This window comes from Gymnogyps californianus, chromosome 20 (genome assembly GCF_018139145.2).
Source record: "Gymnogyps californianus isolate 813 chromosome 20, ASM1813914v2, whole genome shotgun sequence".
Taxonomy (NCBI): Eukaryota; Metazoa; Chordata; class Aves; order Accipitriformes; family Cathartidae; genus Gymnogyps; species Gymnogyps californianus.
This window is the reverse complement of record NC_059490.1, coordinates 4,540,238-4,563,616: the sequence shown is the minus strand read 5'-3', so window position 1 is coordinate 4,563,616 and position 23,379 is coordinate 4,540,238. Positions and strand designations below refer to the sequence as shown.

The following is a 23,379-nucleotide window of genomic DNA, read 5'->3' as shown; positions in this document are numbered from 1 at the left end:
AAGCAAAAAGGAATCAGGTCACAATGCTTCCATTCAACAGGCTTCTCTGACGCCAGGCAAGGAAGGAATCAGTTCAGTCTGTCTCTTGCACTTCTGTGCTTCTACCCAATGATTTATTTGTCAGACTTTCAAGGAAATATGCTATCAGTTCAACAAACACTTAAGCATGTGCCTTACCATAATTGTGCTTAATTCCCATTGACATGGGACTCAAGCGTGCATTGAAGACCTTTTCTGAATCACTTTATACTATTGTATTATCCTCTTACCTCCCCAGCAAAACACCCGGACGTTGCCAAAGTGTACTCGGCAACAGAGGCAAAACTAATCCTGGAGGTGGCAAATCGGAGGGACTACAGCCAGGGCAGGGTTAGGATGCTCCTGCTGTGAGGAAGGGACCAACAAGGGCTGTCTTGGACAGTATTTTGCCGCAGCCCAGCAGTGCTGCGGGAAGAGGTGATACTAAATCAATAGCAGCAATGGTCAGAGACCAGCAAACTGCAGGGGTCCGGGGCCCTCCCGGGCGGCGCGAGCAGCACTAGCACAGCTCTGCTGAAGGTTGCATCTGGAGTGGAACAGCTCCAAATCATTTTTATGGGTGATAATAAAAATGTGTTACCACATAATCAACACAAAACAGTGGCAACGGTATCCTTTCCATTAAAACAACATGTTTTAAATGAGCGCTCTGCTGATAAACGCTGTAAAAGATTTAAAGGCATGCACAGAATAATCCAGTATGCTCTTTTATAAATTGACTATATATACTTAGCAGTCATTAAGGCTCAAACCATAGTAACAAGTTTATTTTCCCTGGGCACAAAATGATAGAGGTCAGGAAGTCTCCAGACTCGAAATTGCTGAGAAATTCTAGTTTTTATGATTAGGACTGAGAAGTGCCCAAAAGAAATAAAGTAGAAAGAAGAGAGCTCTCACATCCATGAGATCCACAGAGCCAAACTAAAGAAGGAAAAGCACAAGGGATTTAGTCACATTCAAAATCTCAGACTATACACAGTTCTTTCAACAAGGAGTGTCCTCTCACAAGCTAGCACAGCACATAGCACAAATGGGGTCCTTACGCATTATTGCAATAGCATGGAGCCATTCATCTATTTTTTGTCACGTTCTGTTTTTCTTAAGGCTGCCATTGCCGTAGTCAAGGGACTCGAGGAGAATTCCCACTTTCATTAAACAAAAAAACAAAGTTTCTAGCCCTCTGAGTAAACTGCTGGAAAATGATACCACAGAGGCTCACAGCCAGAAAGCAAATTAGCAAAATGTGCAATGTATTAAAGTCTCAGTATTAAAGTCTTGGTATTTTCTAGTCAATAAGGTTGAGGTAGAGAGAGGGATAACACCAAGTGAAGAAGAACGTGTGGTTTTGATTGGAAATCCTCATTGCAAGCAGTGCCCACCTCTGTTGCTATTACCACTTGCAATGCAAAAGTTATGCCTCCATGAAGAATGGAGGCAGAAAACATGCTAATGTCACCACATAAATGAAATACATCTTGATGCCATGGGTAATGTTAGTCACCCAACCAACCAGAGCACGTATAGAGAACCAGCTGAAGGGCAGCGCTTGTGGTTGCTGCCTGTGGTGTCAGGAGGGCAGATCCCTGCAGAAGACACGAAGGCCTTTCCAATGCAGTTTGCGCTGCATTGCCCAAGGTGAAGGATGGCCTCAACTCAGCAAAACACTCGGGCTTTTGTCTTTTTGCACATATGGAAGCAAAAAGTCAAATCTGAGCCTAAATGGAGACGCTGAACTGGAGCCTCTGGCAACAGAGGTCCCATCGGCATGAGGGCTTGTCTCTGGTTTCCAGACCCCACCTCTCAGACGCAGCTGAACTGGGTCAGAAAGCTGGAAAGAACTGAAATGGGGCTGCATCTCCTGCCAACACCGCAGCGGGAAACAAGCCCGACGTAGGAGACGGCGTGTGAACGCAAAGGGAATGCAGGAGAGATGATGCACTGCATTGGCCAAGGAGCTCACAGGCCAGCGCCAGCGGCAGAGGTTATTGCCTGCAAAACTCACCCCTGGGCCTTTCGGGTCCCGCAGAGCCGCCGGGCTCACCTCTGTACAGGATCTGGCGCTTGCTCTTCTCCCGTGGCTCAAAGCCTGGCTCTTCACTGTGGGGCCCGCTCACGCATAGGGCCCTCAGCAGGGACATTAGTGTTATGTGCCTGAAGCTCAGTCCCAGCTTACTCAACCCACCTCCCCCTTTTCTATTTGCCAGCATAAACTTTCTAAACTTCAGACACATACCACATTTCTTGCATCAGATCAAAAGCTCAGGCCAGGGACAATGGAAACGGGAGGAAGGTTTTCATCTTCTGGAGATGTTCGGTGTCAGAGGACTTTTTTTGGCTTGTAGTGGCTTTCAAGAACCCTATTTTGGTTGTTCCCACACATCAAAAGAAGATTTCACAAACACAGCCTCCTCCCATCATCTGTCCTCCGCTCGCATTCCTGATGTCCTGTAACTAGTAGGTGCTAGAAACAAGGAAAGAACAGCCAGGCTTCCAAAGATTTCAAAATAGATACAACAGGACTCAGAATGCTTTTTCTTTGGATAAAAATCCATGGAAATGCAGGGGGAATCATTTGACATAATCCAGATGGATATTATTAATTAATAAACAGGGGATATTTGGTCTCTTGAAGCACTGGCGGAATTAACTCCCCTCCATCCCTCTCTAAAGAGGGGGGAAAAAAACTGCATGAATCCAGCTCATCAGCTAAAAATTTCAGTGTAAAATAAGATTCCCTTGATCTTGTAAAGACACAAGCTGATTAATAATGGTAATTGCATAACTTGTTGGACATATCTTTCTTTATAGCAAATTATTTGGCGAAGTAGAAGAGTTTTTTAATCATTCATCAAGACACAGAGCTAAACAGGGAGTTTTACAAAATCTGATGGAGAATGGTATCTCTCTTGTAGCAATATGAAACCTGTGAACGCAAGGCTCCAACACAGATGCAACTGCTTGGTTTCAGAAGCCAAAAGACATTCAGTAAGTGTCCACTAAAATCTGATGAATTCGGTGCCCAGAGAGAACCTGGGTAACTTCATCCTTATTACATCTTAGAGGCTTTGGCCAAAGGGGACAAGATAACGAGTGCATGGAGGAGTTTTCATTATATTGATAAATTATGTGGGGAGCAATGGCTGATGTCATTGTAGTGACCCAATGTAGACCAAAAGGTAAGGTTTACGTCATCAGCTGTTGCATGGAGGACAGAAGTGTGGACCAAAGGCTTCTGCCAATTCACAGGTAGCACAGAGCTCATGCTTTTTCTGCAAAGGTATTTGGGTTTTTTGTACAGTTTTACAGGATTTCCAAAAAAAGAGGATGCAAAAAGTGACTGTTTCATCAGCAGGTATCTTCTGGAGGGGAATCAGAGCAGAGAAGACACAAAAGCACAGGCTAGCCTACTAGTTTAAATGAAACGCAGGCAATGTTCAGCAGATCATCAGACCATCAAGGCTTTGCTCGAGAGAGCAGCAGTGAGGGAAGGACTGGTAGTGGTCCTACTGGGTCACTGCACTCTGAGGCACCTGGGGAGCTTCTCTGATATTGCTACACATTGGAGATTTACCTCTGCTGCTGTGAGCCCATGCAGCCTGCCATCACTGGTACTCAGAAGTGCTAGAGCCAGGGGAAGAAGCTAGATGTGGAAAGGATCCAGCAATCCTTCAATGCCGTGCTAAGAGCTCGTTGCAGAGTGAAGTACACAAAGGAGCTCAGAGTGAAGTCAGATTCCCCATCATTACTTCAAAACACCTGATAAAAATACATCGGAGCTATAACCTTCCACCCTCAAAATCACATCATTCTTCTCTGCCCAATTTATTGCTTATCACCTGCTGGGGATGTAGCAGTGCTACGGACATGGAGCCAGGCCAGCCCGAGATGAACTCCGTCTTGACAAAGTAACATCTGTTCTCAGCAATGGCTTTGAGATCAGCTCTCTGCTTCTCACCAGGTGAGGAGCCCTCAACTCTGGCTGAGAGATTCACATCAGCTGGCTCAAATAGGCTGAGATGCCTTGTGCGCTCTCCTCCTCCGCTGGACTCTAAATGAAAAGCTGCAAGAAGAGAGCGGCACAACTGGAAAAGATAAGGAGCTTGGTCCTTTCCTGGCTCGCCTTGGTGCAAGCTGAAAAAAAGGACCCAAAGTAATTTTTCTCTTCTGATCATACTTTCCTTATGAAGCTCCACTAGAATTTCTGATGGAGAATCAAGTGGAAGTTTGCATGTTTGGGCACGGGATTACCAAAGGATCTGAGCACTTACATCCCCTAGGCTCCCCACATACCTCCCTTGCTGAAACCTAATTTTTGTCCACAAAAGTATTTATCTTAAAAAACAAAGCTTGTAAACAACGTTGCCAGGTATTAAACACACCAAAAGCATTTCCTAATGCAGACATAGGATTTGTTTGGCAAATTAAGTTGCATGTGATAGGAAAAGAGAAATTTTCAAAGTTATTTTATGAAAATATTAAATCTATTTGACTAAAATGCTAAACTTGTAACTAAAAGATTTTGCGGGAGGGGATGGTGGAGAAAGAGGTCTTTAAAGCCTTTTTGTGGTTCTGGCAAACTATTTACAGCATTGGCCAAACACATGGAACAGTCTTAGGGGACAGATTGCTCCTTCAATCCAATAGTGATAAGAAATAAGATCCAACAATTACTAGACTTGAGAACGAAAGGATTTTAACTGTCATTCTGAAAGACAGAAGCATGCCTAAATGAGAGAAAGGCCAGCACCCAAACTGCCTCAAGTGTCCTAATTATAATCATGATTATTGCTGATTAGAAAAAGGCCAATGAGATAGATGCAAAGTTCAGATATGAACATTGACACAGAATTCTGTTTGCCCACCCAGTTTTGGTTCATGGTTCGCCCTGGTAAAAATCAGTTAGGAAGTTGCATTTTCTTCTTAGGGACATTTGTTACATTAACTGACCTACAGAAACTCAGCATTAAATTAAAAAATTTACAGGGATTGATTTAAGTTTGTTCTTGCTACTAGAAACCAGCCAGTTATTATACAGCTACCTGTGAAATTGCCCAAATACTCCTCAAATTCAATGCCTTACTGGAGTTGGAGAAGCAGATTCTGCACAGGGTCATTAGGAAACCTTAGAGATTAGGTAAGCCACCTTCCTGTTCAGAACAGAAAGAAAATAAATAACTGCTAGTGGCAATCACATACACAACACGGAAAATCCATGAAAGTCCTTGAAGTATCCAGCAACCGCTAATGTCCACTGTATAGGACCAGCAGCAGCCTCACAGCCAAGCAACTGGGGTTTCCCTCCCAGTCTCTCAGCCATGTCACAGTACCATGAAACATTTTCTATTTTCCAAATATTTCTCCACTACAGCAGGAAATTGTTTTATTGTCTGTCAGAGAAAGAAAAGACAAACCCCATAAAACATCCCAGACAGCTGCCAGTATTTCATGTAGCTGCGTGGAAGAAGGGGGAGATACAGAAACATTTCACGCAATGATTACATTAAAACTCCAAGTAATGGTGCTTCATAATCAAAAGACACAGGGTAGTGAAGGTACCGTGGGGTAATCTGTTCTAAATAAATGGGGTGATTTCATATAAATAGCAATGTATTGATCAAACTCTGTGTGCAGTACAAAGATTTTCTTTAAAACCTGTCAGAATCTTCTGCGTGGGGAATCACATTACAAGGACTGTTTCCATGCAAAAACTACGCATGTCATTTATCAATCACACAATGAATCAATCAGACACTAGATATGTAATGTTATCTCCCTGCATTAAAGCTGTAAGTGAAATGCCACGAACTTCTCAAAAGTGGTGTCAGGAGATAAGACTGGGTTATATCAACTCAGATCAAATGCTGCGCTCAAGCTCCAACCAAAAGCTGGGATTAATATCACACTGCCCGAAGCTCTGTGGTGGAGTTTATTAAAAGAAACTGGCGAACAAAACGAGCAGAAATTTTTATGCAGCTGTCTGCTTTCCTGCTAGCACTGCCTGCCGTGGGCAGCGGTGCTGCTCTCTCCTGACACTGCAGCTCTCTTGAGCTTCAGTGGAATTTGTCTGCGCTTAGTCCTGTGACACAGGAGGGCAGCATCAGGCTCAGGAAATTCAGAAAGGAAGGGCTGTAGACTCTTCCCACTAAGAAGCTGTGCTGGCCTAAGGAGAAACCTTTCATATGAAATAAAAGCGGGGTTCATTCTGCCCTCCCACCAATGAGGATCCCTGCAGGGTCAGGGGGTGCTGTAGTGATGTCAAGTAAGATGTCATGGGAGAGAAGTAAGGTTTGGCATGCTGGGGCTTGGGGAGGGGGTAGTTTTCTTCCGGCCTGCACACTTTCTTGTCCTTGACCCCAGGGTCAATACCATCCTCCCTGATGTAGATTCCCACGGCCTGTAGATTTCAAGCTCGACACCATCAATCAAGCTTTCAAATCTCTGGCACCCAAATGGGTCTGGTATCAAGCAAATGGAACAGGCCAACTCCATCCTGGGGAGATGACAGGGTAACTCGAAACAGGGGAGACAAGGATGGAACTGATTCCATCTCCCTTCACCATCTTTCCTGCAGAAACATCTCCTACAGCCACAAGGACAACCTACAGCAGTGTTGAGGAAAGCATAAGATATGTGAAGAGTTTGTTCTGCTGCACAGTTCAGCCATGTCTCAGAGTCTCTCTCCTCCCCAAGGGGTATATAAGCACTGGTCCCTAATGAGTCATTTTTCATTCCATTTGCTCTGTGTTTATTCTTGCTTCTTGCTTTCTGATCCAACTCTCATATTACAAAAATCAGAGGGTTACTTTTATTACCTCATTTGGACGTTGATCTTACAAGTTGGATGAACCAACTCATCCTTGTAATAAGAAAGATGAGACCATTTCTGGTTATACAGCCATTTTTTAGGGGGAGAGCTATAAAAGCCTGCAGAAGAGGAGTGGAGAAAGAAGACACCACAGTCTTGTAGCCTCTTCTTCCATGACTGAGTTTAAGTTTCTTTAACTTGCCCTTCACAGCCACTGGAGGACAAACATGCATTTTACATATCCTCACACATAACCGAGAAAGGCTCTTGGCTCCTTGTCCCCATTGCAGAGGTGTGAGGAAGAGACCGTTTTTCACTTGTCCCTAACCTACTCTATTAAAGCAAAACTTCTCACCCAGCACCAATCTGCCCAGGTCCACAATGCCTTCAGCGGCAGCTTTGCACATATTTGCTCTCACCCTTGGGCCTTACAGTATTTATAACAAGTCTACACAGGCTCCACATGCCTCAAAGGCCTTCCAGCAGGTGCCAACGGCCTTACCTGCTTGAAGCTGACTGGCTACGCTGAGGTGGCTGAATACCTATTGCCATTCCCTGAGCTCACCATGGTCATGCTGGGCTGAAATTCAAAAAAGCAAAAGCACCAAAGCTCCTCAGCGTCAGCTGTCTCCAGAAGGAGCTGGACTGTGGCTGGAAAATCCGTCTCTGCTTATAGGAATGATGAACTTCCACGTTTGCCTTTGCAGAACAAGACAGCAAAAATCAGGGGGGGGATCAGTCTCCAACACTGGCAAGGGATGTGTGTGTCCATCTCATCACTCCTGTCTTCCTCTGAACAGCTTCAGGTTGTTATGGTGAAATTAGGCATTACAAGAAGACAGTTTGGAGAGCTGAGAGACAACTTCACATTCAGATCATCCCGCAAAATAGGGATCTTTCTCCAAAATCCAGAGCAGGAATTCGGACATTGTAAACAAATGCAAGCACCTTTTTAATGGTGCTAGCTGTTATTGAATAACAACACTGAGGTCATTACATTGCTGCACAGATCAAACTGAACTTAAATGAACCTTGAAAAAAGTGTGAATTGGCATATTTTTCTTGTGTACAGTACCAGCATTCGTGTAATGTTGCTTCACTCTCTATTTAATTGCTACAGTCAATTTTTGCACAGCACCCACAGCTTTTCAAAGTGGAAGCCAAAAGATTGATAATGACATTGCTGGGCTGCGCTGCAGAAGGCACCCTTGCAGAGACATGGTCTTTAGTACTTCACAATAGAAAGAAATAACTCATTTCCCTCCATAAATGTAAACCCTTTGGTGAGCTTTGCTCCCAACTTGGGTCTCTGTGGGAGCATAGGAAAGTCAGAAGGAAACCCATCACAGCAACAGCACAAATTGCCTCACTGCAGCACTAAAACAGAGACACGAAGCACTACGCCCAAGATCGAGAGCTGACAAGAATCAAGTTACCCAAAACCCCACTCTCAGGAAGGCAGAGAGAAGGCGGTGTGGTCTGGGCTATAGCTGGGACTGAGGCAGTACCAAAATCCTTCAAGTGCTGTCTCCAGGGTCTGGCTGGCTACATCTTGCCACTGAACTTTGCAGGCGTCTGCCTCGCTGTCCTCATGTTGGAAGGTCTGCAAGACTACAAAGTCTTCAGCCATCAACACTATGTTTGTTGATGACGACTCAGTGCGCTCTCCTGAACGCAGAGCAGGTTGCAGCCAGATGGCTGCCAAGAGAGGAAGCATTTCCTAAGGACAGCACGTCAGGTTGGCCAGGAGACAAATGCCAGTTGCTGCACAAGTGTCCTAGGTTAGAGTAGGAGACAACATGCTTCTGCCTTCACTAGAGCTCCCATGCAGAAGACAAGCAGGCAGCACTTCCTAAATACCATGGGCAGCTGGCAGTTGGTGCCAACACCAGCGAGCAGCTTGCTTTCAGGTGATGGGAATGTCACCCAATTTAAACCAGCTTCATATCTGTAAGACAAACCCACTGACCTGGGTGCAGTTTCACTCTTGGGCTAAGACTTTTCGAGGGGATTTGGGTAGGTAGGACCTCCTTCCTCCTCTATGAAGTCCTGCCAGGGCCCCGGCTGAGGTTGCCATTAGCCTCTTACGCTTTGTTACCCGACAGAAGTGCTGAGCAGCACAAGCCAGCAGAGCACGGGCACTCTGATGTCAGGACAGTCTTTGGTTATGATTTTCCTGTGCGCCAGATATAGAAAGTCCTGGAAAGCGAAGGAAGGTACAGCTGGCTACAGGCTGAGCATGGGAGGGCTGATTTACGTCTCTCTGAGGCTGGTCCCATGTCTTAGTTGGATTCGGGACTGCACACGCAGAGGGTCAGTCACCAGCTCCTCTCTCCTCTCCAAACGCCTCCAGCTCCTCGCTGCCAAAGAACACTCACCTGCCAGGTCCCGCTGCTCGGAAAAACAGTCCAGCTCATCTTTGTCCTTTGCACTACAACAGTTGTTTTCACTCGAACAATTCTGCTCCCCAGAATTTCATTCCCTCCACCCCTTCATTTTCCTATAGTGAAATATAACTGCGAAGGCTTTGAGGAAGTTCCAGACAACATTGCTCACTCCATTTCAGCACAGACAATTCCCAAATTACCATAATATCATGCACTGGCCTCAAAAACACCACACATCCACCACCCCCCTCCACAAAGGCTTCTCCCCAAATTCTTTTATGTCATTGATAACCATCAGTTAATGAATAATAACAGCAGCCCATGCCTTAAAGGGACCAAAGCACTATATCTAACAGCCAGGATTGGGCTGTCACAGGAGGGACCACAGATCAAAGGGGAACAACTGACTCAGCTGCTTTGTTGCTAGACTGGAACAATTTATCTGAATCCCAGTAGGTAGAAATTAAAACAATTTGCAGGGAAAAAAACCACAACGTGAAGGTCTCCTCTTAACATTTGTCTCTACTAAACTATGCATGAAAGCCTCCCATCTTTCAGAAAAGGGATAAAAAAGCAGGACTGGATAGCACTTGAAGACCAGGCTGATGAACAACTGTTCTTAGAAAAATCTACATACCGTTACTCCTCTGTTTTGCACTCTACGTTGGTAAGGTTTCTACAAGGCAGTTTTAGCGAGAGACACCAGAATCAGAATCGGCTTCTTTCCTGAGCCAGGGGAATCACCGCTTTACATCCCCACATTATCAACCACCTGAAGGCAAGAGATTTTTCATACAGCTCCGTCTGCCCTCTGTTTCTGAAGCAAAACCTGAGCCAACGCATTCCAGTCGAGAGCAATGAGCTATTTATTGTTTATTAGCAGCCGCAAACTTGTGACGGCAGCGAGCGTGGCCCAAACGCACCACCGCATGGCAGCCAGCGAGCCCGTCACAGGAGCCCGCCAGCCAGAGACAAAGTGGACGCAGTGTGAGGGCAGGCTTGTACCAGGCAAACACAGTGATAAGAGCAATGGCAACACACGGCGCGTTATTTCTCAGGTCTGAGCGTTATTTAGGAGGAGCCGAGCTGAGCAGCCGGAGGGAAGAAGGGAGGTAGAGATGCAGCTGCATGGCAAGTGGAAGGAGCCGGGCTAGAGGTGAGTGATGCCCATGTGCACAGCAGCGCTGCCCTCGTTTCCTGGGGCAGAACCACCACCACAGCGTGTTCCTCGCTGCGGACGGAAGGACAGACGCCTGATCTCTCCAGGGCTGCCAACTCGACATCTTTTTCACTGGCAACTCTTGGAAATTTTTGCCAAACGGAAGAATAAAGGCAGGTCCTTACCTTGGCCTCAAGCGTGTTCAGCCTCTCGGTCATATCTGCTAGTCGTGTGCAGTTCATGCATTCTAGAAAGAACAAAACAAAATGATGTAAAATTTCTACGTACTTTGCATTTTAATCCATGGCTTTCAGTCTGCAGACCCTGAACCCTTTTTGATCCAAGGCACACAGAAAAGTGATTCAAGATCAGTTATGGGGGGAAAATAAGTATTCAAATCCATTTCACAGGTAAACAGCCACAGCCACGTTACATGAACTTTTTTGGGGATGTTTAGTGGGGCAGAGTGTGAAACCAAGTTCCCGAAAGGTAGAAGGTAGATGAAGAAAAAATCAGTTTTAAGACTTTTCATGGTGCCAACCAGCATGACCTGTTGTCACCAGCAGAGACAGTTGTTCTGCCACTGGTGCAAGCTGGTGTGGCACATGCTCCCACCTCACAGGACACCAGGCTGCACAACCACTACTCCATTTAGCTCTGTGCTGTACCCTCTCCTATACTATGTCCTGGTCAAACACCGAGGAAAGCAGTGAATATACAAAATGCCCGTCTCGGTGGAGTCCTGCTCCATCCCTGGGCTCCCAGGCCCTGTTACCACTCCCACAACAAATCATCTGTCTTGGTGACAGCAAGAAAATCCAAGACAGACCCCAGGGCTGATGCAGACTGGAGCTGCAGCACGAAGTGGTTTCCATCTCACTTTGCTGCATAGAAGCAACAGATAGGCAGCAACCACCAAAGGGGTCTTGACAGGATGCCCTAGCAAGAACAAACGTTAACATAATGGACTCTGAGTGCAGTTTAAAATGATTGCTTGATACAAAGGACATCACTTATCTAAACAGAAGGCCTGCTGCTTTGCCTCTGTTTTCATTTCAGCAATTTTAAAGTGAATGAAGGAGGATAAAGCCCCGAACAGAGATTTAATCAACAAGGCACTTCCCAGCGCTTTGCAGCAGCGTTGAACTGCCCATTCCCAGCTCTCAGAGAACCCTTCCGGACTGGACCACTCACCTATCATAACTTCTAAAGCGCAGCAGTTTTTAAAAAGGGAAGATGACTTGCAGCATGAAGTATTTCAGAGAATAAACCATCCATATTCAGGTGATGAATCACTGCCATCTTATGTCCCACAGAGGAGAAATACATCTCTCTGTGAGTTTCTGGGCTCCTTAAGGGCCAGAGCCAGTTTTTATTGACTGGCCACGGAAGAAGTATTTAATCCTGGTATTTCCACAGGGCTGGGGAGGTTGACCTTTAGAATTCTTGAGCCCCTTAATGGACCATTCAGGTGCAGCTCAGGCTGAGGTTGTACTGATGCAGGGGATGTTGAGTAAACCCAGCACCTACCCATGGTGAGGAATGGGTGAATGTGGGTTTTGGCCTGACTAAACATCACCCCGACATCTAGGACTTAGTTGTCCCCTCTAACAAGCTTTGTCCCCTTTTGCACAAGGAGCCCCAAGGAATCTCTCCAATCTTCACCCACACTTTGCAGTTTTATGAAGCACATTGTATGTACTGATGGCTCTCAGCCATGCAAAGATTTTAGCGCATGGCTCACAGGGCCAGGAAGCTTGGCTGTTCCATGTTAGTGATTTACAGTCTAAGAAGATTGCTTGAGTGCTAACGGCAACCAATCACCCATTGCATAAACCTTCCAAAGAAATTCTCTCATTGACCCTCTAAGAGGAGCTGCGTAGCTTCCCAAAAGAGCTAGACATAGAGCTTCCACCTCACGATACCCAACATTTTGCAGACAAAGCATCTGATTGTTCAGGAACACTTAGATTGAGGGATTTCCTCACAGGTCAATACTGACATGGGCTTTCTTTTACCCAACAGAAAATAACATTTGTTTATTTTTATTCTCTGCAATAGATCTTGGGCAATATTTTTTGGCTTGAATTGGCTCATGAATACACAGGTGCCATAAGTGCATTGTCCCACAGGGAAGGAAATGGGTGAGGCTTGTTTGGTCTAGATCTGCTTGTGGTGTGTAAAACAGGGAATTACACTCTGAGTGCAACCGGCTACACGCTTTTGATCTTGCTCATCCCCATAGAAAGATAAGACTGAATAAATCCAGAGCTCCCAAGAGCCAAAAGGTGTACCAGATGTGTTACAGAGCAAATAAAATATGGAGTCCTATTCTCCCTTCTGCTGGCTTGCACATACTAATAACTCCCATAGGTTCAGAGAGACTGGCTTGAACTATCTGAAAACCATCCCTGTGCATAATTTGAGATGGATTGATCATTTAAGCTCTCTTTGGAGAGCTCAGCTTATAAAAAAGGGCTTGTACTACTCCTCTGCACAGGGGTGAATCAGCCAGCTCGCAGGGGGGAGGATACTCTGATTGTCTCTGCTGGACAGAGTGTACGAACAGCACCAGCCCAGCAGCCCTCTCTGCTCTTGAAGAGTGTCTCAAAGAGCCCTTTCAGGTGCATTTGCAGCACAAAGGGTTAGATTTAAATGAACAAAATGTCAGAAGGGGGAGGAAGCAGCAGTGCCACTGCATGGTGAGATTTGTACTAATATCATCTCCATGTTAGTGATGCCTGCTGAAACATATGGAAAACACAGCCCAGGTCAGAAAGAGAACTACTTAAGCTTGAGTTGGATTTGAACTCTGATCCTTTCCTCCGTGAAATGCCTGGAAATGCAGATCCACACCCAAGGTACTTAGCCTGGACCCAAAAGACATTTAACTAATTCAGAAAGTGGACGTCCTAATGCAAAAGATCTTCTTACTAAGGCAAGCTGTCCTGCCAATGAATCCTTGTGACATTTATTTAGCTAACCAACAGACAGACAACGCTTTCAAACACAGAGATGAACGCTCAGTACTGCAGTTACAGAAACTACGTTCAAAGCTTGCTCACAACACACTGGGGACCAGGCTGCTTCAAGGTCTGGGGTCGTTATCTGTCCTTGCAGAAAGCCTGAGAATGGTGGTGAAAAATCAAGCTAATAAATATCTTCCCTGACTACTACGCATTGAAGTATTTAGTGTCTAATTCTGATGGCTGGTGGTTCCAAGCCCTGGGACTGTGAAGTTGAATTTTCTGATCAGGGTGAAAGCAGTCTGCTTTATTAAAACAAGCTTGAGAATCTCACATCATTATTTCACATGCAACGAATATAACATTGGGGCAAATACACGTACTCTCTGACCTGTAACTCCAGAGCAGACGCTTTCTGTATCTACAGAAATCCATCACTTGTTGCTACACAGAACCACAGTTTATTTCCCTCATATTCCTAGTTGGCAGATTTGTATTTTTCCAGCTAAACTCCGAGAAAGGAGTTGTGATTTCAATCTATGAAGCCCAACCTCAAAACACATGGTAGGATTTGTTTTAGAAATATTCCAGCAGTGAGGATAAATAATTGAGATAATGAACGTGATACTGTACCAGCATATCGTGTGACACCCAGTCTGTCTCTGTGATGTCTCACTGTTACTGTCCTAGCACACCTCCCTTCCCACTCTCCCATTCCCCCTTTGCGGATGTGTGGGTAAAGCAAGGCAACTGGAGGGAAAGGAAAGTCTAACATATCAGAGATGTGGTAGACTCCACATACTGGAAAATAACAAGTCATGTACTCTGTGCCAGCAGTGACCCACTTAACCCTGATCCAAAGGTTGCTACCTTTGACCGATCTTCGATTAAAGGCTGAGCCAGCGCCTCCAGCACTGCAGCTTTGCAAACAGGCATCAGGCTCTGAGCCTGCTGCTTCCACTCCGGATACGCTCCAACAAGCGACTTACCAGGTGCCTCACTAACTTGGCATTCCTGCTTTCCAGGGCTCAAGCAGGGTTTGCATAATTTCATGATTAAATAGTTGCGCATTTCAGCTGCTCGAGGCTGAAAGCCCCACAAGTCTTCAAACTCCTCACTTGAATCGAGATTAATAAGAAAGGCGTGATAACGGCTTTATACCAATGGGGCTCTAATGATTTCAGCACAATTATCACAGTGGCACTAAGGGGAGTAAAAAAAACCACCAGGCCAACTTTCACCACGGGGCCACAGGTCAGAGTTTTGTGCAAAACGGCAAAGAAACCTCTTGGCATCTCTGCCCCATTTCTCAGCTCTGACAGCCCACGCTCATTTGTATACCCAGAGTCTCTGCAGAATATTAAAAGAGCTTTTGGTTTCCCTACAGCCAGATGCTCAGTAGATATAAATTGCACAGCTCAACTGAAGTCAAGGGATCAAGCCTCTGTCTCTCTCCTTCTTGATGGATTACTCTAAAATTCATATTTCAGAGGGGAGGTGGAGGAGGTGGTTTATAGCATATGAAAGGGGAGAGAATTCTGGAATCACAAAGCCTTTGTTTAAACAAATAAAATCTTTGCAGCCAGTTTTTTCAAGACCGTATTTTGCCATTACAAGAAACTTCAACCTTGCAATGCAATGGGGCGTAGCACGCAGTCAGGCTTCAGGACATAAGAATCGCATTTGCAGCTCATGCTTCAACCTGCTCAGGACTCTAAACAACACACTTTCATCCATCGTTAGTATGTTTCTTCTGTAAAGGACCCGAGGTCAGAGGATGAAAAAGGACCAAATGTTACATACACACAGAAAAATAAATTAGTATATTTGATTTCTGTGATACAACCTGCCTGGCAGCTCTTCTCTCTCCATCTAATAAAGTCCACCACTTTCATTGCACTTTTCAGAAACGGACATGCACAAAGAGGACAAACTCAGTTATCCCCAGGGCAGGGGGAGCAAACCAGAGCCGCAGCAAGGCTACGCCAACAGCCCACGTTTAGAGCACTGGGAACACAACAGCAGCTCCACGAAACGCAACACAACAGCTTTAACTCTGCGCCAGCAACTGCACAATCAGGACTACTCGGAGCAGGTCTCATGCACCACACTGTTACAGTTTGGGGTGCACTGTCTTACAAATCAGTAACACACAAATTGAGTAGGTCCAGTTTGAAGAAAATTTTGTCTTTCAAAGGAAGCAGGAGACCAGCTTTTCTCAGGTAGTAGACACCTTTCTCCAGGACAAGTTCAGAGTAGCCTCTGAACAAATCTGGAAGAGCATGGGTGAAGTCTGCTAAAGTAGTCCAGGCAACCAGGTTTCTTTGCAAGGAGAAAAGGATGAAGCTCGAAACTCCCAAGGGAAGTAGGAAGCACAGCTAACTTCTTTTGTCAACTCGGTGAGCACCCAAGATGTTATACACCAGAGATGTTATATTTGGGCACTCTTGAGATAAACCACCAGACCACTGACCCCTCCATCCACTTGTTGCCACACACATACACACAGTTTAGCCAGAAAAAAAAAACCAAACCAGTGACACTTTCAGACTGCGGCACAGAAGAAATTTCAAGTCAGATTTCACAGTAGAAATATTAACACAGATCTCCTGTGCCTACCTAGGTGGCCCTCAGTAGGGGACAGCCAGCCTGGGCTTGCATCTCCACCCCTCTTTAATTTGTCTGATTTGACCCTTCCAGCCTTTTTACATGGATACTGAGTTTCCCTAAGTAGTTTATGTTCTGGCCCTTTGCAAAAGCTTTCGCCAGTGCTTGTGAAGGATAGCAGGCCCAAGCCATAAATCACAGCCAACCTGGGATCTGTTTTTTCAAAACGTTTCCTCTAATGAGAGTCAGATGTTGGCTGGATAGACTTTATTAATTGTACTTGTTTAGAATCAGTCATGTCTGTAGCTCTGTAACAGGGTTGGAGCATGTGAAAGGCAAAGGGCTGACAGCAACCGTGGAGAGAAGGAACGCTTGTGTCGCCCGGTAGCCTCTGGTCTGAAGAGCAAACGGGAATCAAAGGTCTGGAGAGCTGCGGGAGGGAAGGGCTCCTACTGGGATATCGTACGCCCTGGCCACGGCTCAGGTCCCAGTAAGCTGGATCAAGAACAGTTTCTCTGTAAGGGGAAGCTCTCAGAGGTTTTTTTTAGTGTAGGATCATTAAGACTCAGCTGCAAGAGTCTCTCTATTTACTGCCATGATATTTACTTGTTAGGTGCATTGCAAATTTTCACCTTTTGGCAAAGACAGTGGCAAGGGAAGGGCCCCAGATGGCTAGGGTCTCTCAGAGCAGTGATGCTGCGTAGACAGTCCAAGGCACCCAACCGAAAAAAGAAGAGCTCATTAGGTCCCTCCTCTCCCCAACATTTCAGCGTGTTCAGCTGCAGGGGAAACGTGTGTTCTTGCTGAATTGCAAACATTGCACGCTCTAACCTAAGCACGCATAGACTGGACATGCACAGGACACAACCACACCTTACAGCCTTGTATTTATACAGCACGCTCCCTTCTGTTTCCACCACACAGAGACGGCTGAGCAAGGCCAAGTCTCACCCATGGGGAAACGTGGAAGGACGGAGGGAGGAGAGAGACAGACCATCTTCCTTTTTGCCCCGTCTGGGTCAAACAACTACCGAAAACCATAGGCTACTTTCAACACATAGTTCCTCTAGTCCCAAGTTCAAAACCAGCACTGACAAAGCCCCACAACATTTCCGCTCAGCATGACTGTTAGCATAATTAAAGTACCTCACAGATAAGGAGCTGGAGGCTCAGAGAAATTTAAAGACTGTGTCATTGACCAAAGAGGATTTGTTCTCCCCCACAGTTTTCACATCAGGATTTTGCAGGATGGAAAGTTTTATTTTCACCTGTAAATTGTGAGTTATTAGGCTGCCTATGAATGTGAAACAGAACACCTATAGAATATTTTTGCCTTTTTACCGTCATTACAGATAATTCACCATCTCTGCTAGGAGACCCCCAATCACTGCCAAAATTTCGCCATTTGTAATCTCTCTCTCTCATATCTCTATTATAATAACCCTTACCCTTAACTTTACTGGCTATCTTTAAAAAGCAGCTCAAATTTCCTTTCTTATGAGAACTGCTATCTGATCTTTTTCTGCTTGTAAAATATTCATTCTTCATTTTCATGTCTACTTTCTTCTACCTTCTTAAACAGGAAAAGGCTTTTTTTCCCTGAATAAGCAATAAATATTTTTTCATTATCATGATATTCTGTGATTTTGAAGTGTCTGTAAAAAAAACCTGAGCAAAACTGAGTGAAAAGAAAGTTTACTACAAAATGCACTTTTGGAGTAACAACTACTATTCAAGAACCCACATAAAATTTGGTACGCAGTTTCAAGTGAAAAAAATGGGTGCAATTTTTTAAATTTTTGCAATATTTTCTCTAGAGTTTTTTAAAAATTATTTTCATAGTTTCTTAATTACATGTTTCAGTCTTAAGTTTTGAAATAGCATTTATTTCAAAATTTACTTAAATTAAAAATGAAATTAACTAATTAAGTAGTCTTAAGTGAAACTAAATGGTTCACTTCGGGTCAATTGAAATAATTTGGGTTGACCCAAACCCATATTTCAGTTATTACGTTGTGTCAAAACCTTAAAATTTTCCATTTCATTTTCTCCCAAATCATTTTTCTTTCCAATTTTTTGGTTTGGCAATGAACACAAAAAACCTCCATTATTCACCCAGGTCTATTCTTAAACAGCTCACATCACTCACATTGTTTTATTTAAAATTTCACACATGCACACTCCCACACCACTAACTAATTTTATACATAATTGCTCTCAGCCTGGGGATTTGTGCTCTTTCACAGCGCCAAAGATCTATTTTGCTGGTTAGGCCTGTGCTCTGTTAGCACATGGAATTAGATCATGATCATTTATTCACAGCACACGAGTTGCGAGATCCGTGTTCAATCCATCTTTATCTGTCAGAGTAAGGTTTAGCAGGGAATGGCTGGATTTTGATGCAACTCGTTTTGCTAGAAATGTATTATCTATTATTTTTAGAAATGCCAGGGACGTTTTACTAATGCAGCCCAGCATAGTTGCCTGAAGACTGAAATGACCCTGATAATAAAGATTTTACCTGTCCAGCATGAGTTTGCTAAAGCCTTGCTGTCTATGGAGCTGCTGAACATGGTGCTCCCAAGCAATGCTGGTGGTACTGTGGGTGCTCAGTACTTCTGATATTGTACAAAACAACCCTCCCGTGAGCCCTTTACTCCCCTGCTTCACCACTATATCACTGCATGGCTGTAAAGCACACCGAAGCAAATAAAAAGACAGAAAATAAAGACACTTGGGTAGTATGAACAATACGTACATACAAACCTCTCACAGCAAGATACAGATATATGCAAGCTAGATTAAGAGTCCCCAAACTAAAAAGAGGGAGCCTACATGCTTTCCTGCCAAGGAAGCTGAGGGCACAGAGCCCACAGGGGCTGGGGCTCCTTCCCAGTGGAAAACACTCCTCCTATAGCTGGTCCAATCCTCACTACGCCAAAATCCAGCGTCTGATACCCACCATCATTGAATCAGACTCATCTCTCTATCACTCCCTGATCTATGACATGGAGTGATACTTAACGGGACCTGACCCCAGTCCAAGCATGCATGGGAACCCCACTATGCTTGAAAGTTCATCTCGAATTGAGATGGTCTCACATCCCTTACAGAAGAGACTGCTTTTGCCTGCTGGGAGAAGCAATCAGGGGGAAAATGCAGTCAAAATATGGCGTAATGCAATATGAAATAAGGAAGCAGACAGGACAAAAGGAAACATTCGAATCGAGGCTCACCATAAAGTCTGGAGGGACTCTTATAATATTGGTTCTGCACCTGTGTATCACAGGTCAGAGAATCTCTCACAGTCTCGAGCCAAACAACGTGTGGTTAACTGGAATATGTCTTTCAGAAAGACACTCTAGAGCCAGACAACCTAGGTTTCTTCAGTGAACTGCATCCAAAGTTAACCATTGTATAAAAAAAATGCATCTTGTTTCCAGTTTGGATTTCTGACATTAAATTCTACCCCTGCTTCGAGTTTAATTACACTTCAGCCTGCAAGGCTGCAAGACACCTCTAGGGTTAGATGCCTCCTCTCTGCACAAAGTCTCTGTAAACCCATAAAAATGTTACATTTAGGATGCTCAGTCAAGCACTAGCAGTTCCTCATCCAGAACATTTAGCACTGGCTTCCTTTAGCCAAGACAAAAAATTAGCTGAAAGACCAATAAGGAAAACAATTGTTTAAGCAACTGAAAAGGATGGTCTGAATTCAGAAGAATTTGGCTCCCTGAACATCAAAATACTATGTTTGCCCATGCTTTCTACAGCAAATGCACTCCAATAATAATCATTATTACTACTATTGCCAGGGGCACTTTTGCAAAGCTTTGATTTCGCATGTCAACATTTCAGCTTCAGGTTCAACCCACCATGGTTTGTCTGTTCTCCCACACCTCACTCCTCCCTGGGGCTCTGCACGGCACCCCACAGCCCTTGCTCGACACACCATTGCTCTCCACAAGGCTAACGACTGTCACTCAGCACTTGGGAGCTGGAGTTAAATGGTTCAAGGATACAAGATAGTCTCTTGAGGACCATTACTCTGCCTAATTCTGCTAATTACCCTTTGCTGGCCTGTAAATTCCCCTGAGCCCTGCAATGGTCCTTATAGATCTGAGCACCAGAAAGAGGAATCCCTTCCGCTTTTCTCTGCAGCTGCGATTTTGTTCTCCGAGACACCCAGGGACACTGGGGAGTCAGGAGACCCAGCAAATCCCTCATATCATCTGGTCCCCATAACGTGAAGAACAAGGTAACACTTGCATCAGATTAGTGGCTAGCACAAGGTTGTGCGAAGGACTTTTTGTTTTCGTTTGGTTTTGTTGTTTCCTTGTTAACTTCTGGGTGAAGAAAAATTAGTAAAGGAAATATCCACTTGGGGTTAGCCAGGCACATTTCATTTTCAGTTTCAGATTTTTAACTCTTCAAAATAGCTACACCAGGCTACTTCTCTAACTCATTTTAGAATGAAAAATCAGAGGATATTCACAATCAAAATGTTTTCCAAAATTCCTGCATCCTGTTATTTTAACTCAAAACTCACCAAATGCTTCCCAAATCTGGGGATCCATTTACTTCCTGATGGGACTGAGCCCTTATTCACAATTTGCCTATTTGCGCTTTCTCTGATTTATGATATCTACACAACAATAAGCACTGTAGTGTAAGTGTCTCCTAAGAGACATCATGCTGGTAGTAGTTTGAGGAGCTTCATTTTGAGGTTCTAGCTGCCTCCACCTTGAAACTCTCCTAAAAAATGCCTTAAATGGCAAGTTTAGACCCATGAATGAAGGCCCAGCATCCGGGGAGATTTATCCTGGAACATGGCAAGCATTGGGTAAGGCTGGGCGTCAGCCAATCTTCTCTCCCACGCCTGTCACCCCACGCACTCAGCCTCAATATTATGTTACTCTTAACAGCTGTGGAGGATTTGACAATGAATTTTGACCCTCCCTCTGAGCACTGATGAGGAACGGGGAGAACAGCCAGCGAGTCCAATATGGACAAATGCAGAATGGCGCAATTTGTCTGCAATACACCAAGAAGGAACTGTCTGTCTCCAGAGACACCTTCATCCCCCCCCCAACCCCGCAGCTCCTTCTCACAACAGCTCAGCATCAATAATCGCTTCTGAGCACCACGCAACAATACGCTGGCAAATAAGCTCAGATCAGGCTTTAAAATTACACAGCTGGAGGATAGCTTCAGAGGCTCGATGCACAGTCACTGGTGCCTGCTGCCACATGATGCCGCTGGCAATAGGGATGACATGGGCACTTTCAAACAAGCACAGGGCCAGATTGCAACTGGAACGAACAACCGTAATTCTCCTGCAGTCAAAGGAGCTCCTAGGTTTCATACCCACTGAGAGTTTAGTCCCAACAGCACAATCAGGAAACTTGAGGGCACTTAATCAAATCAAATCTCTTGACTGTTTAAGTTCATCTTTCGCCATGAAATGTGTCTGGAAGACACTCACAAGCACTTCACCAAAGTTAATTGCCTGAACCCAAAACCATCACAGCCCATAAATCCTTTAAACTTTGAGAATTGACTTAATGCTGAACAGCTGCCAGGCACTCACTCGCTTGCAGCCACAGGAACAGCTTTCTTATCAATAAAGGGGGATTCCTGTGTATGCAGCTCCCAGTAATGGCAATGGAAATGACTCAGTCAAATGCCTCTGCTTTGAGATTAGAATATGCCCAAAAGGTTGCAGGCAGCAAAAAAGTGCTAAGTGCAGCTACAGGCCAAGCAAGATGCACATTCAAAATAAACAATGGAACAGTCCCCTTCCAGAAGTGTGAGGACAGCCAGTGTGGGGGATGCTATAAAAACGTCGACATTTGCTATAAATTGCTGTGCTTTGAAACTCAAGACACTACAGTTTTCCTCAATAGGAAATAACTGGATTATCTCCAAAAACTGTTGGTAAATGAGGACTTCAATGGTGACAATTGCATCAGTACAAAAGCAATCTCCTATTTTAGCCCAATTAGTGCTGTGTTAAATCATCAGCCCAGCCCTGCCTTTTGCAGTTGAAAGAGACACATCTGTGAGGCTCTTCTGTTGCACGTGTTTTATATTACACTCTAGCACAATATGCATAAACTAACGCTATTCTATACTTACACAGCACCTCATCTGGAAATCTGAAAGCGATTTATGAATGGTGGGCATCTGTGACATTTTACAGATGGAAATTGAGGCACAGAGGGATTCAGTAATTAGCCCCAGACTTGCACAATGAGTCAGCTGCAGAGCAGAGCCCATTATTTGTTGTGTACTAACATCTAGTGTCCAAACACAGAGGGAGACAAGTCTTTCCCACAAAAAAGTGTACAAGCGTGCCCAAAAATGCCACCCATGTCTGCGTTCAGGCCAAGACTGTTGAGGAATAGTCAGTGTGAATGCACATCCTAAAGCACAGTCTCCCCTGGTAGACAGGTCCCTCCGTTCTTGTAATACAAACGCAGGCCAGAAGAAGGGTTAATACGCCTGAAAGTTTGTCTGTTTTTTCCACATCAGTTGATCTAATAAAAAAGATTGATTCTCCCCGCAAATCTGGCCTCACTTTAACAAATCATTTGATTTGACACTAAGGACTATATCCAGATAGTTTAAGTTCCACTTTAGTCCCTGAAACTAAAGTTTCTGATGGGCTGAATACTTAGAAACAGCCAATAGGAAACACCAGGCAGAGACACCCACCTTGGGTAGGTTTGAAAGTGCCTGAGTGCGGCCAGAAGCATCTGCAGATCTCTCTACACTGTAGTGCTTATGAGCCTACGAGGAACGTCACAGTGTTACAGGAAACAGATAGCCTTTCCTATACCTTCTAGAAATACAGCAGCAACTCACACTTCTGAAGCACTTCCAGTATGTAAGCATAACACCGTATTACCTTCCCACTTTGCCCAAGACAGTGAGCCAGATGCCTGGAGTGACATTCCCAAGGTATTGGGATGCAGATCATCAAAGGGTAGAAAAATCCCACGACAAAATTCAAGCAATCCAGGCACTTGCATTAGAAAAATTTCAACTTCTTTAGCTTGAAAAGATAGAAAAGCATCTGCACCCAGATCTCTATTACAATTTAAAACAGACCTAACTTTGAGCTCTCCATTATTCCCTCTTGGTCCTGCCTATATCAAAGTTAATGAACGTTGCAGTTGGAAGGAGCTGATTTTACAGTGTTCCTGCCTCAGCCTACCTGTTCTCTACTTATCTAGCACGTTTCCTTCTAAAAAGGAGAAGAGCAAATCCTCATGTCATGTGGTGCCATGTACACCCTACACTGCACAAATTTTGTTATCTAGTCTCCAGGGAAGTTGTGGAATCCCTCCTGCACATCCCTCCTCCCCCATTCATTTCAGAATAGTCATCTCCCCTCCCCAGACCTCAGACAGC

General features: G+C 44.6%; 1 protein-coding gene across 6 annotated transcripts in view; it reads right to left on the bottom strand.

The window, feature by feature from the left end:
• The window catches only part of COL26A1 (collagen type XXVI alpha 1 chain), a 183,850-nt gene that overhangs the window by 34,868 nt on the left and 125,603 nt on the right, over nt 1–23,379 (bottom strand). For all 6 annotated transcript variants that reach the window (XM_050908840.1, XM_050908842.1, XM_050908844.1 and 3 more), the window contains one exon: nt 10,576–10,637. In XM_050908840.1, coding sequence (XP_050764797.1) covers nt 10,576–10,637 — 62 coding nt within the window. The remainder of the gene's footprint in view (nt 1–10,575; nt 10,638–23,379) is intronic.